Source organism: Pipra filicauda, unplaced genomic scaffold, assembly GCF_003945595.2.
Source record: "Pipra filicauda isolate LSUMZ 115617 unplaced genomic scaffold, ASM394559v2 scaffold267_size1258537_pilon, whole genome shotgun sequence".
NCBI lineage: Eukaryota > Metazoa > Chordata > Aves > Passeriformes > Pipridae > Pipra > Pipra filicauda.
In genome coordinates, this window is record NW_024104384.1 from 717,703 (window position 1) to 735,561 (window position 17,859).

At 46.2% G+C, this 17,859-nt stretch overlaps 1 protein-coding gene and 1 long non-coding RNA gene across 2 annotated transcripts in view; one reads left to right on the forward strand and one right to left on the reverse strand.

Moving 5' to 3' along the window:
* LOC120323459 overlaps nt 1-17,859 on the reverse strand; it is a 27,010-nt gene continuing 9,151 nt past the window's right edge. Inside the window, exon 4 of the long non-coding RNA XR_005563927.1 lies at nt 1-524. This is a non-coding gene — a long non-coding RNA (uncharacterized LOC120323459). The remainder of the gene's footprint in view (nt 525-17,859) is intronic.
* LOC113995760 (thymosin beta-12-like) lies at nt 9,351-12,170 on the forward strand. The gene is made up of 3 exons (XM_027736195.2): nt 9,351-9,420; nt 10,323-10,430; nt 11,838-12,170. Exons 2-3 carry the CDS (start codon nt 10,331-10,333, stop codon nt 11,873-11,875), a joined length of 138 nt encoding a protein of 45 aa, XP_027591996.1. The 5' UTR covers nt 9,351-9,420; nt 10,323-10,330; the 3' UTR covers nt 11,876-12,170.

Consider the following 17,859-nt stretch of genomic DNA (forward strand, 5'->3'; position numbering starts at 1 on the left):
TTCAATAGCTGGGAGGGTTTTGTTTCAGGTTTTCCAACATGGATTCTGAATTTTATCTAGAGATACATTTATAGGACTCATTAAGAGGTTTTACATTTAGAATCCAAAGGAGGGAGAATCACAATCCCACAGTAAATTAGCCAGGGTTTAATCAGATCTAAAACTCTATTTTCCTGCTGGAAAGATTTGGTGTCATTAGGAGGTAGCACGCAAAAGCAATAAAATGTGTAGGGTCAAGGGAAGTGGCCTCTCAGGTCTGTTTGTGCTGTCTCCTCTCCTTCCACAGCAGACTTCTCCACTTGAACCGCTAATAAAATCTCCTCGCATCAGGATGAGGTTTCTGAATTTGTATTTTGTATACATCGCTGTGTTCTTTCTGATTCATTTAGCCTCATCAACAACAATAAAGATACTGAATCAGAACAAGCTGGCAATTTTGTTGATGAAACATGGGGGAGAGCGGACTCCAGCTGGCTCTTCAGCAGAGACGTTGGCCAGTTGACAGGAATAAAACTGCAAGAAACCTGACACAGAAAGCACACGTGGTGAGAGGAGACAGACAGCAGAGGCAGGCAGGTAGGCAGGCGCTGCACAGCACCTGTCTGCTGGTTTTGAGTCCCAGACAGTGTCTTCCCTCCCCTGAACTGGCTCTGAGTTTGCCATTTCATGCCAGCTTATCCCCCTTCCTTTCAAAGGCTTCCAACACTCCTCGCAGGGGGCAGACATATGCAGTCCCAGGCTGCCATTTTAGGCTTTTCTGCTCACTTTGTGTTCTCTGTCTGTCTCTGAAAGGTTGAGGACAACCTGAGAGTTACAGAGTCATAGAATATCTCAAGTTGGAAGGGACCCATAAGGATAATGGAGTCCAATTCTGTGCTCCTTGCAGGGCTAGCTAAAACTAAACCCTGTGACTAAGAGCACTGTCCAGATACTCTTTGAACTCTGACTTGCTTCTGTGACCACTTCCTTGATGAACCTGTTTCAGTGACCAACCACCCCCACAGTGAATCACTTTTTCCTGATATCTAACCTGAACTTTCCTTGACACAACTTCATTCTTTCCTGAACTTCTATGACTGGTCACCAGAGAGAGCAGATCAGCACCTCCCCTTCCATTTAAGGGAAGCTGTAGATTGCTCTTTGTGAGTCTTGTACCTTTTACCATCCTGGTCTCTCTCTGGTGCTTTGGCCACTTCTTCCAAGATAGCAAATACAGAGGGAAGGGAGGCAACAACTTAATGAGTGGCTGCATGGTTACGCTCCCAAAATACAGCTGTTGAAGGCACCTGCCTCTCAGATCACTGCTAAACATTACAATGGAGAATGTCCATGAGCTGTCTCCATCTGTTTCCCACTGCCTCAGGCCCAGCTTCAATTTGATGGCAGCATTTTGTAATTCTCCCTCTTTGGTGCTGTGCACACTGTGGAGCTCACACAGGTTCATTTACCCTCTCCCAAACTCACAGGCATGTCCAGAGCGGGCCCAGCATGAGCAGGGCTTGTGCAGGTGCATGGCTGCAGGGTGGCACTGTCACCCACATGTCAGGACATACGACAGTGCACTGCCTTGTACAGGGACAAGGCCCCAGTGTGAGGCTGCTCCTGAGCAGAAGGACCCGTTCCCCAGCTGCTGCACAGCTCCAGGAGCTTGGCAGATGCATCTGCCAAGAACTAAAGAGCCAGAGTGCCGTGGCACCCCTGTCTCCCTGATAAATCCGTGTCCAGAGCCACACCACAAAGGGTGTGTTTTCTGCAGCTCATTGTGTTTTCTTACAAGTCCAGCTAAGTTGCTCAGCATAAAAGTTTTGCAGAGATTGTCCTGCTAAATGCTCACAAAGTAACTTAGTAGGTCTGAAACAATTACTAGTGTAATTCCCTTTTTTTCAGGAAAAGCCATTCATGAGTACAAATCATTATTACCAGTATATGTCACAGAACCAGAGCCGTATTTCCTCCATGTATCCCCGATGTCTTCAGAAGTATGACTTCAGAATAAAGATTCTCTGAAGACTTTAGCTTCCAATTAAGTCTAGCTCCAGCAACAGCCCTGCCTTACTCCTCATGACAAATTGAAGCAAATTAAAGAAAAATATCCCTATCCCAACTGTGCTCAGTGTTGTACAAGGCTTAGTACAAACTGAGCTAAAATACTCCAAAACTTAAATCAGCTTTGCAATCCAATCCTTGGGAGGGTGATAGCCTGCCATGCAATTCCTTACCTTCATACTGGGTTATTATCTTACTAGGAGTAAACAGGAATCTGATGTGTAGCAAAACAAGACATTGTTTGCTGCAATACCTGTGCATTATGTGCCAAACACTTTTTACTTGGCAGGGGGAGAAACTATTTGTATGTCAGCAAAGTATTTGCTTTTGGTTTTAATTGTTCACCTATAAATTATTTGATACACTCTTCTGAACTTGGAAGTGCATAATGTTTCTCTTAAATAGATCCTATTGTCTCTTGCAAAAAATACTGACAAACATGAATCCTTTCAACACCAAAGAATTAGCAAACTAACACTTTCCAGCTGCAAAGTGCTTTCCTTTCCTGCATATTTCATCCAGAAACAGAGACATGTCTCCAAACTGAGCTTTACTTTGTTCCTCTTTTCCAGCATTACAAAATTTTCTAACCAACATTTTGTTTCAGGATGCCCAGCACATGACACTTGGCCTTGTTGGACATCCATAACTCTCCATGGAGGCTCTGGAATCAGCAAGTATCCAGTTCTTCTGACTCACAGTGTCCAAAAGGGCACCTAAGAATCAAAGTCCATTTTTAAATTAACAAATGAGGCTTCTCAACACTCAAGTAGACAGGTGAAAAAAATCTATTTTATAGAAACAGAAACTCCATCCCAGAGAAAACCATTCATCTTTTCAAAGACTGTCAGCCATTACTAGACACACATATGTAAGGATTTTTAAAAACTGAATTCAATATCAAAGGCACATGTTCTGAGTAAATGTCAGACATTTTTACTCATTTTTCTACTAGAGTTCCGTGATTAAAATAAACATTTACAGCATGAGATTTTTTTTCCCCTGCCTTTGAATACTTTTTGGATCTGAATCTTGCTTTTGGGAGATCTGTCTTTAAAGTAGAAATCTGGGAATATGGGTCAAATGTGGCTTTTAAGGCTTGTTCATATTTTAATTGCACGGTTGCAGACTTAACAGGAGATAATTCTTCCCTTCTTGAAATTCAAGACATCGAAAGGTTAATTCAGTCTTCTCAGTTCCATTTCCTTCCGTCTGTTCCCCTTCCCACACTTCCCCCCCCATCTGTAGACAGCTGAGTTATTTGAATTTTATGCAAGCTTGTATTCATCCAAAGGGAAAAATCACTCAGTGTCTGCACCAGGCAAGCGAAAATTGCAATATTGCACACTTGCATTTTTTTAATTCCTATTTGCTTTTCTCTGCATTCACCAGCCCAGGCTCTGGATGTACAAGCTCATGCCCTAAAGATAGTCCCCACTTAAAAGTTAACTTGAATTAAAGCTTGAATGTCCCCATCCCTTTGGAATTCCCATTCTTTGCACTCCCATGGATCTGTACTCTGGCTGCTGTGGTGCTTTTACCTTGGGTTGAGGAGAGGCCACAGTTCACGTTAGCACAATTTGTCTGCTGCCAACACAATCACTCCTCTGCTGCTCCCATGTTATTTCATGGTGTGGCCACTCACACTCAAGGTACATTAACACCAGAGGAGTCACTTTGACAGAGCTCAGGTTAACTCTGTCATGAAGACATGGCTTTAATCGGACTGATTTTACCACTTTATATGTATTTGCTAGGGGAAAAAAAGCCATAAAACCAGTAATTGAAAACAGTCAAGTTTTGAAGAGAAAGATTTTCACTTCAGATGCCAGGAGAGGAAAATAGTCTCATCTTTTTTTTTTTTTTTTTTACATTTAAAGAAAGATAAACAGCATTTAACACAACATACTTGCAGCTTTCATTTGAGCAGGCAGAAGTTAACAGATGTGCAACTTGCTGATTACCACTTTCTTACATAATTGTTGACCCTGTACACCGTATGGAATACCCGTGTGTTTGGCTTAACAAGCTTATAAAACTGGAAAATGATTTTTGGAAAAAACAATGTAGAAATGCGAGTATGAATGTGAATTGCTCTCACAGTAATCAGCTAGAAAAGATACTTGGCTGCTTAGTCTGTTCCTCTGCTTCAGCAGCCTCATTCCCTTAAGCAGCCGGAAAACTTCAGAGTTTATCTTCTTCTCCCCAAAACATAAAACCACTTAAGCTACCAGGAGGTCCCAGGCTGTTGAAAATGGAATGATTTGGCAACACAAAGAGAAGTGCTGGTCAGGCACCCATCAAAACTACACCCACAGCCCTGTGTCCCAGGAGTCAGCACCACACCTCCGTATCTACCCCAGCACAACACGGTTTGCAACGACAGACCCACTGATTGTCCTTCTTCCTCTGGACAAAAGGAAAATCTGAAGGTAATATAAAGTTAGTAGATCTCTGGATTGTATTATCTTTGATTATCTTCTCTTGGATTATGTTGGTTGTCTATTTGCTGCACAATTTGAACTTCATAAGGAAGGGTGATGTTCCTCCTGTCTAAAGCAAAGAGAGTGAGAATTCCAAGAGTGGATTGTTCCATTCCAGAGCAGCCAGTTACACTGAGAAGAGCCATCATGTGTTTGAGCACATCCTAGACTTCCCTGTCTTACTACTTCCCTAAAAGCTGCTGCTTGCAAGAGATGCTTCTGTCCAGAGACAGGGAGAAAAAAATGACTGTTAGTAAAGACTCAAAGTCATGCTAAACTTGTGTTTCTAGACCAGCATTCATCACAAACTGTCATGTGCTTGATAGCATTAACTAATGTGACTAAGACATCACATGCTTCTTTCCCCACCCTGTCTTTGGGAGAGAACCATGTGCACGGACATTTTGTATTAATTCTTTTTTTCCTTTAACAATGCACACATGGGTCACCACATTTTGCTAGAAAAGACCAGGCCAGAGCAAAGTAGTTTATGCTGGAAGACACACTTTTGGGTCAGTTCTCAAGAAAGCTCTGTTGCAAGAACCTCCATCTGGTTAAACTTTTAAAAATTCACTCCCATACCAAGTTTTATATCAAAAAAAAAAGGGAGAGAGGAAATTTCTACTCCCACTAGCTTATGTTTTCTCTTCTTGCTCTTTGCTGCAATGGGACTCCCAGTATAGACTTTTTGATATCCTGAGCTATTCAGAAAACACAGGGTTAGAAAAAATAGCCCAAGGAGAACGACTATCTACAACTGCCTCTCCTCCCCCCTCATCTTCTCTATGTACCTACCCTGAAGGTACAGTGGTCTTGATAAGGAAAATGAAACACCTTAGGTAATGATAAAACATACAGTGTAAGACAAGTATCGAGTATTTACTCACTAACAGTGCAGCCTTAGAGCAGAAAGTCTGCCAAAGAGGGATCAGTGCCTTCCTTACACCCCCAGGATTCATTGTCTCTTAGCCTGGGAACCTGTCTCCGTTCCCAAACATGGATATTTTTTTTGGCAGCAAGACGGAACAAAAGGCACAAAGAGAACTAAGAAAACCCTTTCAGTGGAGCTGTAGTCTTTTTTTTTTTTTCCTGTTCCCCTGAGGATGGGAAACCTTCTAAGGACAGCTTATAGCACACGCAATCCTGCTACCTGCCTGGGAGGTGCTCAGTGCTCACAGGGACCTGAAGGAATTAGGCCACGTGCAGATTCCAGCCCAGCTTTTGACCTTGAAAAATTAATCCCCTACCTTTAGCACCAAAAATACCACAACATTTTGGAAATGAAATCACTGTTATATTGGAGTGGGTGTGTTATTTCGAGACAGCACTGATGTGATTATAAAATCAGTTGTGTCAGCTTATTGGCTCAGCTACAGACACTGATCTGCTCGAGCGTCTGTTCCTCCCGCCGGCTGCTCGTTGGGGTGCTTTGTCCCTCCTCAGCTCCCTGTGGAAATGGATACGATCTGATTCCCACTGTTGCACCAAGGAGAAAGAAACCCCCTCTTTCTGGCAGTTGCCCATCTCGTCTCCATGAAAATTGGCATTTCCAGAGCACCTCTTGTGCCAAACATGAGCACAGCATCCCCCAGCCCGTGAAAGGCTACAGCCTCATGTATATAATATATACATTGATGTCCCTGCAGCACTGGACTGGGCACGCTGCTTCCAAAGGACAGCAGTCAAGGGAAAAGGCCAAGTGGCAGCAGGCTCCAAAAGTCCCAGCCTCACTCCTCAGACTTTGCACTCGAGTTCCTTTTAAACGTTTCCTCTCACCTATTACCAAATCCTGGTAGCAAGTGTTTGTTTTCCCCGTTTCTCTGTGGGTGTCTGACAGACACTCAGTGCCTTGTGCTGCCAGGCATGGTTTGATGCTGTCAATGGCAGGTGACTCACTGGTATCAGAGGTGTCAGTTTGACTCAGCCCTTCATCTTTTGGCAGCAGATTGAAATAAAATGCAATTTCCATTGTATGAGGCAGCTTTTCAGGCACAGCCATACCAGTGTAGCTTCACATGCTTTATGTGTAGAGCATGTGTAAAGATCTCATAGTTTGCATGCTCCACTGGCTTCCTGGTTTTTCACATTTCTGTGTGCTGGAACATTCTACTGCCTTCGTGCTCCTCAAAGAAATTGAGATTTATTGCAACCACAGTCATCCCAAGGCCAGGGAAATGCCATGTTCCCCCTACTGACAGTGGTGACTCCAAAATCCTGCCATTAAAAACCTGACAAATAACTGCTTTGCTGCTCATATAGCAAGAACATTTCCATTCCCAGTGAAAGGAAAAGGCATCTGAGTACTATATTACCTACCCATCTTTAGCCCTCCTGTGATCAGCCTCAATGCAGTATGCAGTGCCCTCAGGCCAAATTCCAAACTTCCCATATGTAAACTGCATCCAGCTGCCTGTGCTGCACAGAGTATATAAACATGAGGTTTGAATCCCACATGAGCTGTGTTTGACCACAGGACCGAACTTAAAAGCTACAGAAACTTGACAGGCACTTTCTGCAGTGGTCAAGACGTTTGTTGCAGAGATGAGTATCTCCTGATTTCAACAGAGTGAGAACATGTAATTTCTCATCATTATGTTGTTTGGCTTAACACTGTTGCACCTTCCTCACAAACCCAACCCAATATCAATTAAGAACCTGGTCATCTTCAGCCTAAAACCCCAAACAATGAATCCCAAACTGTTTTTAATACTAGCTCTTCCAATAAATTGGGCAATTAAAGTGGTGGTGGTGGAAACAAGCGTGCTCACCCTGTCTTAACATGTTTAGAAAGGCCTGAGCTCTGCTGTGGATCCTCATAGGCTGAGCCCATGACAGGACACAGAAAGCCAGAAGTGAGATTCTTCTGCTTTGCTGTAACATTTTGTTTGCTTCCTGCAACTCCGAGAACTTTTGCCAGTCTAAAAGTTTAAGAGGTTTTGCCCTTGTGGTCTCTCTTCATAATCAGAATTATATTTGTTATTTGTAAAAACGGACAAACATTAAAAACACTGAAACTCTTGAACTGCCTCGATTGATGAATCGCTCAGATTATGTTTTAAAGTCTTTTCTGATCTTTTAAATCTCATGTCCAGCCTAACAAGAGGTTAATGCTTTCTCTTTATACAGACACCAAGACTGTTCAGTGCCAAATCTCAGCTACAGCTTCCACCAATATTCACCCAGTATCCGCCTTCCTGCTTGTTCCCAGGGTCTTTCAGTCAAGAACACAGCTTTCAATTTGTGACAACTGGTTGGATATATGGGATGGAAGCAAAGGAACAGAGTCCTGACATTAAATATGGTGCACACACACACAGTGATTTTGTGTGGACAGTCAGTGCAGATGCAGTAACTGGATGGTAACCAAGCCAGTCTGCAGAAATCATTTGAGTTGGGAAAGACCTCTAAGACCATCTAGCCCAACTACAGACCTGTTCATTATTTTAATTTAAACAAAGAAGAGATCCTTAAGACACATTTAAACACATTAAAACTATTTTCTCCGTGCACATATATCAGACTCAAACCCACTCTACCTGAGCCTGTTATGCCAACAGGAAGATCCACAGACATCTCTGTCTCCCTGAGCCCATTGTCCAGGCTGCCTTACGGTCACTAGAGGGAACCAGGTACTCCTAGGGCTCAATTAATTTTATCCCAACTTACTTGCCTCCCTTTTGGCTTATCACGGAGTCTAGACAGGTAATTCAGACGGAGACATCCAAAGGTACCCGAGAGGAAACCCCACACCAGGATCTAGGAGGCTGCACACAGCCCTTCCCTTCCTTTCCCTTGGAAAGTGATTCCCCAAGTGGTTTTGGGCTGGGTAGCTGGAGCCACATCAGAGCCCCAGGGATGTCCCAGCCCCAGGGATGTCCCAGTCCCAGGGATGTCCCAGCCCCAGGGATGTCCCAGCCCCAGGGATGTCCCAGTCCCAGGGATGTCCCAGCCCCAGGGATGTCCCAGCCCTCGAGAGCAGCAGCGCTGGGCAGTGACTACAGGCCGTGCCCACATCTAATACCCAGCATGGCTTGCAGACACAGACAAGGGTTAACAGCCATTTTAAAGGGATTTTCTTAATCACATCACTTGGCACCTACACAATTCTCCCTTTGCTGCAGCTCAAGAGGTTCCCTGGAAGCAATTCCAGTGTGATCCATGCCATTGGCACAGGTGGAGAACAGGGAATGGTCACACAAGCCAACATGGCTTTTTGCACAGTGAAGGCAGGAAGGTTGGCTGTGGGCAGCTGCCTGGTCTGGTGTGCAGAGCCACGGGCTGAGAGAGGCACCAGCAAGTGGGTGGATTGCTACAAAAACAGAAGTGAATGGAAGATCCATTGTCCATCCTTTCAGGACATGTTCCTGGTGTGGTGCTCAGGCCGTGCTAATCTCAGATCTGCCCTTGATCCTGGCAATGGTACCACGGCTCTGCTTAGAGCCCTCCCCAGCCCCAAGCTCCTGTGAGGGATGAACCCCAGGCATGTTGCTGAATGCACCTAAAATCTCCCCAAAAACCAACCTGGCAGCAGCAGCAGCCCCCCAGGCTCACCTTTGCTCCAAACCTCAGCATTGGGAAAGGACGGGAAGCAAAACTTCAACATGATTGCCACGGCAAACGAGGAGAAAAAATAAAAAAAAAGAAAGATCAAGATGGATTTTGGCAGTTTTCCATGCCAGTTTTCCCATTTCCCTCCCTCATGCACTTTCTACAGGAGCAATCTGTCCTTTCCCTAAACGCTGAGCAATCCCAGCACTAAACTAATCAATATTAATAGCGATGGGCTTGGGAGGGGGGAGGAGGGGAGAGGAGAGGAGGGATTACCCTGACCTTTTTCAACTCACACTGCCTCAGACGGCCACCAAGCAGCTGAGGAGAGAGCAGCCAGACGGTAATGCCATGTGGTTTTAGTAGCTTTTCATTTTTTTTTTTCATTTTTGTTTTTTTTTTTTTTCCTTGTGAATATTTACTTCTGTTGTCTCAGTGCAGATAGCAATGAAATCCGATTTTCTGCAGGAAGGAAAAAAATATAATTATACCAGCCATCTCCGGGCCAAGCCTCGCCTTGACGGGAAACTCTACTGAAATGAGGGGAATAACGCCCAGGCTGGATTTTAACTTGAATTTCTTATTAAAAAATGAATTGGATTAGGGAAGTTTTGACGGGTGAAGGGTTGAATGCTGGCGTGCTTTGTGGATTTCTCTTTATTATAATAGGGTATAATCAAACCCATTGAGCTGTGAGTGGGATATGGAGCGAGAGCAAACAAAGGGCTGAGGGAACCAGTCCTCTATTGTTACGCTGAAGTGTCCACAGCAGCTCAGGGGGTGGATGTGCTCAGGACAGGGGCTCAGAATTTAAGACAAATCCTATTAATTAAAAGAAAATCATAACTGAAGCTCTTTGTTTGGGGTTTACTGTAGATTTTCTGGTTAGCAGCGTTTCTTAAAATAGAGGTTTGCGTCAGGAGGCACCGTGGATTACTGGCAATTAATGCATTGTCTCTTCAATACTGAATATTCTTGTTGCCATGTGCAAAATAGGATTTTTAGTAATTTCATCTGAGAAATCTAGAGAAAATTATATTATGCCTTTCCTCTTTTGCTCTGAAAGAGCCAAGCCTTGGGGGAAAAGGTCCCAGATCGAGGTGTTAGATTTGTGGGGTTTTTTTGAATAAACATTTCCATGGTCTTTTCACATTTTTTTCTTTCGAGGAGAAAATGCTTTGCAGATGGCTGATATCACAGCACTAGCTAATGAAGCCATGGGTGTGTTTTCCCTTTCTTTGTCAGGACCCATCATGTCCGACAAACCAGATTTTGCAGAAATTGAAACGTTTGACAAGACCAAGCTGAAGAAGACAGAAACCAGAGAGAAAAATCCCTTGCCCACTAAAGAGAGTAAGTGATTCTGAGGCTATTTGAACTGTGAGTAGCAAGGACACAATCTGTGTTGCAGTTCATATGCAAAATGAATACTAATCATGGGATTACAGGCTCAAACTCGTCCCTGATTTTAAGTGGGGATAATACTAAGACTCGTAGTCTATGCCGGGCTTCCAAGGATGCCAGTAATTATAACCAATGGTGCATTTTGTTTGAAAAACCCTTTCTGATGGGATTGCTCTTGCTTCTGCTAAAAGCAAGACCAGTGTCCCCGCTGGGTGCTGGTAACAGGATCAATCTGTTTGTAATTACCATGTTACCAGCCTCTCTGGAGGCACAGGGGGACCCTTGCCCATCCCTGGCAGCCTCCCCAGAGCGTGCCTGGGCTCTGGATTTAATGTGTTAGCAGGCAGATGAGCTGCTGCCTCCCACTGGTACCTGCTGCCAGCCCTGGCCAGGAGACCTCCAGGCACCTTCTCTGGGAATAAGTGTGCAAGAAAACCCCATTATCATCCTCATCTAATAGGAAATCTTCTTTAGCAAAGCACCCCTGAGCTTTACTCATGCAGGGTCTTCTACAGGCACTGTGCACAGACAGCCAGGTGAGGCTGGGATTCACTTCTACTTCAGGTGTGAAAGAGCATTTGGACCAGATTTTGTGGGCAGCTTCCTTCAGAAGAGCATTGCTAACCCCTCTGGATATCTGTGCTGATAGCCATGGAGATGCACTGTCCCTTGGCATGATACCTGTTTTTTCCCCCGTTTCATTATCCTTACCAGTGCTAAAGCTATAAATACAAAAGGAGGTTTGCACATCAGGAACTGCCCCCTCCTAGCTAGGCAGACATGGGAAGGAGTTGGCATTTCCAGGGTGACCAAAAAAAGCAAGTGTGGATTTAACCATTCCCTGGCTTTAAAAAAGACTGTAGGAATCTGTACCTTGTAGAACCACTATCACAGAGTTACAGAATGATTTGGGTTAGAGGGAACCTTAAAGATCATCCAGTTCCAACCCCCCTGCCATGGGCAGGGACACCTTCCACTAGCCCAGGTTGCTCCAACCCTGTCCAGTTTGGCCTTGGACGCTTCCAGGAATGGGGCAGCCACAGCTTTTCTGGGCAACCTGTGCCAGGGCCTCACCACCCTCACAGGGAACAATTTCCCCCTAATATCCTATCTAACTACCTCTGCCAGTGTGAAGCCATTCCCCCTTGTCTTGCCACTCCATCCCTTGTCCAAAGTCCCTCTCCAGCTCTCCTGGAGCCCCTTTATGCACTGGAAGGGGTTCTGAGGTCTCCCTTGAGCCTTCTCTGTTCCAGGATGAACACCCCCAACTCTCTCAGCCTGTCTCCATAGGAAAGCAAAGTCTATAAACAGTAATGTTTATTGATGGTGTTTTTGTTTCCTCTGTTTTCCTGCCAGCTATTGAACAGGAAAAGCAAAGCGAAAGTACAGCCTGAGTGTAAAGTTCAAGATGTGACTGCTGCTTCTTCAGTGGGGTTTTGGCTTCTGAGTTGGGTTGCTGTTTTGTTTCATCCCCCCCAGCCCTTGTTTGTTTCCCATTTGTTTAAGGAAGCATTTGTTCATTTAATGTTCCCTGGAGAAGTTCGTTTTGTGTTTGTTGAAGAAGATACTATGTGTTTGTATTCTAAAAACTGTAATTCCAAGTTCTGTATCGACCCCATTACTTGCCAAAAAAAGCAATTTGCATAGAAATTGTTTTCCTAAGCCTCACAATAAACAGGTTTCTTCTGATCAGCTGTCTTTGAGCCTTGCAGAAATGGGGTTTAAACTCCAACTCTTCCTAGCATCCTTCCCACTTTGTTTCCATTACTATGGTTACTCGGGAATATGGTCAGATTGGGAAGGGTTACCCCAGACACCCACAGGTTCCTGGGCTGGCACACAGCCCCTCTCCATCAGCACATTCATCTGTATCCTGCAGAATCCTGGAGCCCCAGGTGGCACCAACCCCCAGGAACCCCCCAGATACCTTCACAGCAGCCTGGAGACTTCAATCCCATTCCCTGTGTCACTCAAATGAGTGTTTCATGGGAACCCTGAGGGACAAACTGTATGCTGGCAGCTCCTGTGCTTTTAAACCCTCAGCTTGGCAGCAGGCATGAGTAAGATGTGGAATTAATGGCCTGCTTCAGTCCTGTCCAACAGTAGGTTAGAGGTCTCAGATACAAGTACTCACTTAGAAATTCCATGAAAAATTGATGGTTGGGCTCAGGAAATACTCAAATTAGCATCCCAGATGGAAAAAGGGCCGCAGCACACCCTCCACAGATTTTTTTTTTTCTCTTTAACTTGCCAAGATCCAGTAAACCTTGGGGCAACTGCAGCACACACAGCCCTTGGCCCATGTCATATCAACAATACAAGAATGAGGGAAGGTGGGAGAAGGAAAGAAAATTTAGTATTGCACTGATTTTCTGGGATGAGACAGAGACCTTCAGCAGCACAAGGGCCTAGGACACAAACCTTCAAAGCAAGCAAGGACTCCCTAAATCTTTATTACTGGTGGTGCAATAACATCCTCACTGGTCTGCAGAGGACTTGGCAAAAATAGATTCTGGTACCAGCTCAGGGGACTCCCAATTACATGGTATCACAACACTTCTGGAATTAATTTCCAGTCTTATTAGAAAAACAAGTGCTTATCCTGGGCAGATAAACTGCTCTCCCTGGAGCTCAGGTATGGTCCTGCTTGTGCTGTGAAATGAGAACAGCTCTGTGTGCTTGAGCAGGGTTACTCTGGGCTTGCACCTGCCTGAGCTGAGGCAGAAAGCAGCTTTACAGGCTTCAGAACACAGAGCTGAAAGGTTGGGGTGGTGTTCAGAAAGCTCTCGTTTACTTAAGGGTTGTTTGACACTTGACACTGAACAGGAATAGTCAGGACTACAATTAAACAGCACCAGGAGCCACAGGAGTGACCTTTGGTGGCAACAGAAGGTAACCAGAGGTGAGCAGGAGACCAAGGGAAAACACCCAGCACACAGGACTGGTGATCTCAGAGCTCCATTAATGTCAGTGGTGTCCAAAGGACTGAGGCTGCTGTTTCAATCCCCTTTCATCAGTTCAACATTGCTGAGGTTTTCTTCTCATGACCAAGCATTTTTGTACATTCTCCTTTGAGGACCTCATTGCCTTGTCTCCTGACTCAAAGGAGTGTTTTTTTTAAGGTCAGCTAGGTTTATTAATACTATTTTTTTATTTAAAAGGTGAGGAACACGAGGGGTTGGGCAACAAGGAAAACAGGGTTATTTTCTTTGTGACCCGTGCCCTCCCCTCACACCTGCACACTTCAAGGTCAAAGAGCCTTTGACATTATCTAAATACTTGCTTTGATGATGGTTCCTTCATGGAGGAAGAGTTCAGAGATAGCACTTGGAGAAACACCACCTATGGAAATCTGTGGAGTTCATTCTGCTCAACCAGATCCACCCAACCCGTTACTTTTCCACAGGGTGATTTTTAAGCACCATTTTGCACCCAGCAATGAGCCCACAGACCAGACTTTCTCCTTGGTTTTGCCAGGAGACAGTATTTGTTCCATGTGACCATCTCCCTCCTTCTCTGCCAGCTCAGAGCATCTGCCAACTCGCTCAGCACAACGTGCTGTAAATCACCAAAAACTTCTTTGGCAACACTGAACCAGTGGCCATGTCTGTGCCCCGAGTTCTCCCAGAAACCAAAGGTCTGGGCTGTGTCCTCAGCCTGCACTTTTTGGGCAGGAAGGAAGGAAGGTCTGGCCAAAGCAACAAACAACAGAGACACTCTCCTCTTGTGTTTGCAGGGATACAAAGGATTAGGAGCACTGCTCTAGGGAGTGATGCAAGAGACACCAGGTTTGTCCAAGCACTTGGCTCAGGGCTCCTGGTGCTGCTGCAGGGCTCTGTCTGCCCCCATGAAGCCTCCTCCCTGTTCAGCTGTTTGCATTCAAGGCCTGTCACCGTAAACCAAACATCTCAGTGCTGTTATCCACGTCTCACCACACTGAAAAGGCTGAGAAGAACTTTTATCTCAAGTTCCCCGCCCCTGGACCTGACTACGAGAGCTGCTGAGCTGCAGCAGAGCACGCAGCACCTGCACACCAGGAAAAATTCCTCAAGGTTAAAGGCCAGATCTTCCCACCTTTCTCCTTCCTGACCGAGGTGGAGCATGGCTTCATGGCAGGGCTTGGAGACTGCTTCTTTCACAGTTAGCAGTTAAAAGAGGCTTAAAGTTAAAAACACATAGCTGCAGTACCCTGATTTGAGAAACATCCCTTTCTGCTGCTGTGTGAGACCACTTCAGCCCAGGATCTGGATCAGGAAATTAAAATTTGTCAAGAGCAGGGATGGGTTTGGCTCTCTGTTATCTAAATCAAAGAGCATTACAGCCCTTATCAGCGGGGCAAGCTGGGGACACAGACCAGGAAACCGCTCATCTCTTCAGGCCGGGACAGTGAATTTTCATCCTTCCAGTCATTACACTAAGGAAATATTTGTTCCTGCCATTGGAAGGGAGCTACAAGCCAAGCCAAGTCAAACCAAACACCTTACCCACACCTAGGAAACACCTTCTGGGTGTAAATCTGACCTTCACCCCTGGAAGAGCGTCCTCCAGCGCCAAGGCTCTGCAACAGTCACCCCTTCCCCAGCCTCAGGACTGATGGGCAGCTGAGCTGGAGACAAAGTCATCAGCAAACAGAAATAGCACCAGGTGGGAAACTTAAATATTTCTGCCAATTAGCAGCAGTCCCTTGCTGTTATGTAAGGGTACATAACGAGGTGTTACCTTGCAACTCCTCCAAAGGAAAAATGCCTTCCATGTTCATGCAGTTACAGCCAAAAAATCATTATATTCAGATAAACATTATATGCAGACAAACACCCACTTTCTTGGCATCACCATGAAGCCAGTCTTGCCCCCTGGATCCCAGGGACAGGGCCAGCCCTCTCAGGATCCTGGCCAAGTCCACCTGACCCTGTGACTCACCTCTAATTGCACAGTCACAGCAAGCTCTGACTGAGCAGAGGAGATCGGCATTCCTGTCATTGTTGTACAGAAGTTAGTTGATTTAATAAATCTCATTAGGCAGGCATTTGATAGCAGTGAAAGCCAGGAAGGAGAAGCTCTAAGCCTAGCTCTCCTGGGAAAAGGACGTGTGTGTTCCACCTCACTTGGAGCCTGGCTAAAAGCCCCTGGAGATCCTGCCCAGCTCCAGCCCCAGCTCAGATACCACAGCCGAGTCTCAAAGCACATGTGGGGGTTTTTTTCAAATATATCTGGGGGTTCTCTCTTATTTGGCCCATTAGCCCCATGGTTGCTGAGCCATGTCACAGCAAGTCTTTAGGCCCAGCTCTGCAGCAATGAGGACAATCAGCCTTGGCCAGTGGCTTGGTCACCACAACAGAGAGAGGCCAAGGCTGGAGAAGCCTTTGCTTGGGGAGAACACTTCTGTGTGTTGGTTCTGCCATCAGTGCTGCTCCTGACAAAGCAGAGACCTCTCCTGCTAACAGAGGATCAGGGAAAGATGTGAGGGAACGAGGACACTGGCACAAGCTCTGTGGGATCGGGGGTCTGAACTGCAGGGCGTGGGAAGGAGGAGGTCAGGGGCTGGGAGAGCAGCCAGGGAGGTGCCCACAGCAGCACAAACTCAAGGCAGAAGAAGCCAGGGCGGCTCTCCTGCCTCTGCCTGGCTCGCCCCTTGTTTTTCCAAAAACACAGGGTGAAAACAATAGCCTTTTCAACAGCCCTAACCTTCTGGTGCCAAGCTGGGGGAGCCTCCCACACCGTGCACGGGCAAACAGAGCTGCTGTGTCCTCCAGGAGCCTTGGCACAGGCAGCCAGCCCTGGCCACTCCACCTGCTCCCACCCAGCGTGTCCGTGGGTCCCTGGGAGCTCTGTCTGTCCCAGCCACCGAGGTGTGTCCCACAGCAAAACCCGCTCAGCCTGGAGGGTGGGAGGCAGCAGGGGATGGCTGGGGCTGAGCCAGGGTTTGTGGGAGCAGGTGGGTGCGTGTGTGTGGGCATTTCTCCAGCTCAAACTGACAGCAGGGAGAGCTCTCATTTTTGGTGTCTGTGCTGGGAAAGGCGGCTCCCTGTGCTTTCTGTCTTGTCAGGAGAGCTGGCTTGGGAAGGAACAGTTGCTGGGGATGGTTCAAGCACATCTTGTAAGCTGTGCTGACAACAGCTCCTGACAACTCCTACCACCAACTGCAAATCTCCCCAATGCTTCATGTTTGCTTCAGGGCCCAGGTCCAGAATTCATTCAATCCACGGGGAATCAGTAAAAAAGGAGATGGAGGGGGGAGCAAAAGGGGGTTTCTAGCTCTTGTCAGAGAGACACACGAAAATGAAGCCTTCTAGGGCTCCAGCAGTAGGCACTGAACAAAAAGAAGAATTTTCAAAATAAAAAAAACAATCTCAGGAATTTTAAGCTGGTCTCATGAATTCAAAGGCCAACTCAGTATCAAAATTTTTGGACTTGGCAAAGTTGCAATAACCAGGGAGGAAAAAAAATGATGTGTGACTCCAAGTGGGTGTTTTCAAACAGCATCTTGTTTGGGGAAAATAATCCCTCTTGGTCTGTTTTGTTTTCTCGTGATGCTGGAAATAATTCTCCTCCTCAGAGAAAAGAACTGGGGGGTTATTTTCCTATCAGATCACGGGAGCTCCCTCAGGTCACCCCTGACCACAGCTGGTCCTCCCACCCCTGCTGGCACTGAGGGGAGTCACCACCTCGAAGTGTTGAAGAAACACATGTGCAGGTCCAAAACCACACCTTTCACTCAGCAATGAAGAAATCGGGCGTGAAGTGCCTTGGCTGAAGGTGTGTGCTTTTGGGGCTGAGCCCAAGGGCAGGGATGGAGGCAGCAGGGATGGAGGGAGCAGGGATGGAGGGAGCAGGGATGCCCCCAGGGTAGCAGCTTTGCTCCTGGGATCCTTCTCTCCAGGGAGCAGGAGTAGCAATAGCTGAGAGTGCTGCAATAGCTCCATAATGGCTTTATAATTGCTCCAGCCTCTCCACTGCTCCTCCTGACTTGTACTATTTTATTTTTGTCCTGTCCAGGTTCCTCTTTCAGTGGGACCTGGGTAACCCCCACCACCAGACAGCCCTGGGGGGCACAGTGGGGCAGCATCTCTGCTTTAACACACCTCTGGCACTGTTTTATTATCATGCTGCTTTAACATGCCAAGTGCAATGCACGTGACCAGGGCTCCAGTTTAATTTTATTTCTCTTTTAATGTGTTTCACGAATACCTAGGGAATTGGAAATGTCAGGACACCAGCATGGCTGTATCAGCTGCAGGAATCTGCCTCCCTGCTCCCAACAGATAATTGAGGACCAATTTAAACTGGAGCTGCCTCAGTGTGAGCACTGGCTCCTCACGGTGCTGAGCCTGCCTTCTTTCATTTTCTAGCTGTACAAAGGACCTATAAAGCTTTAACT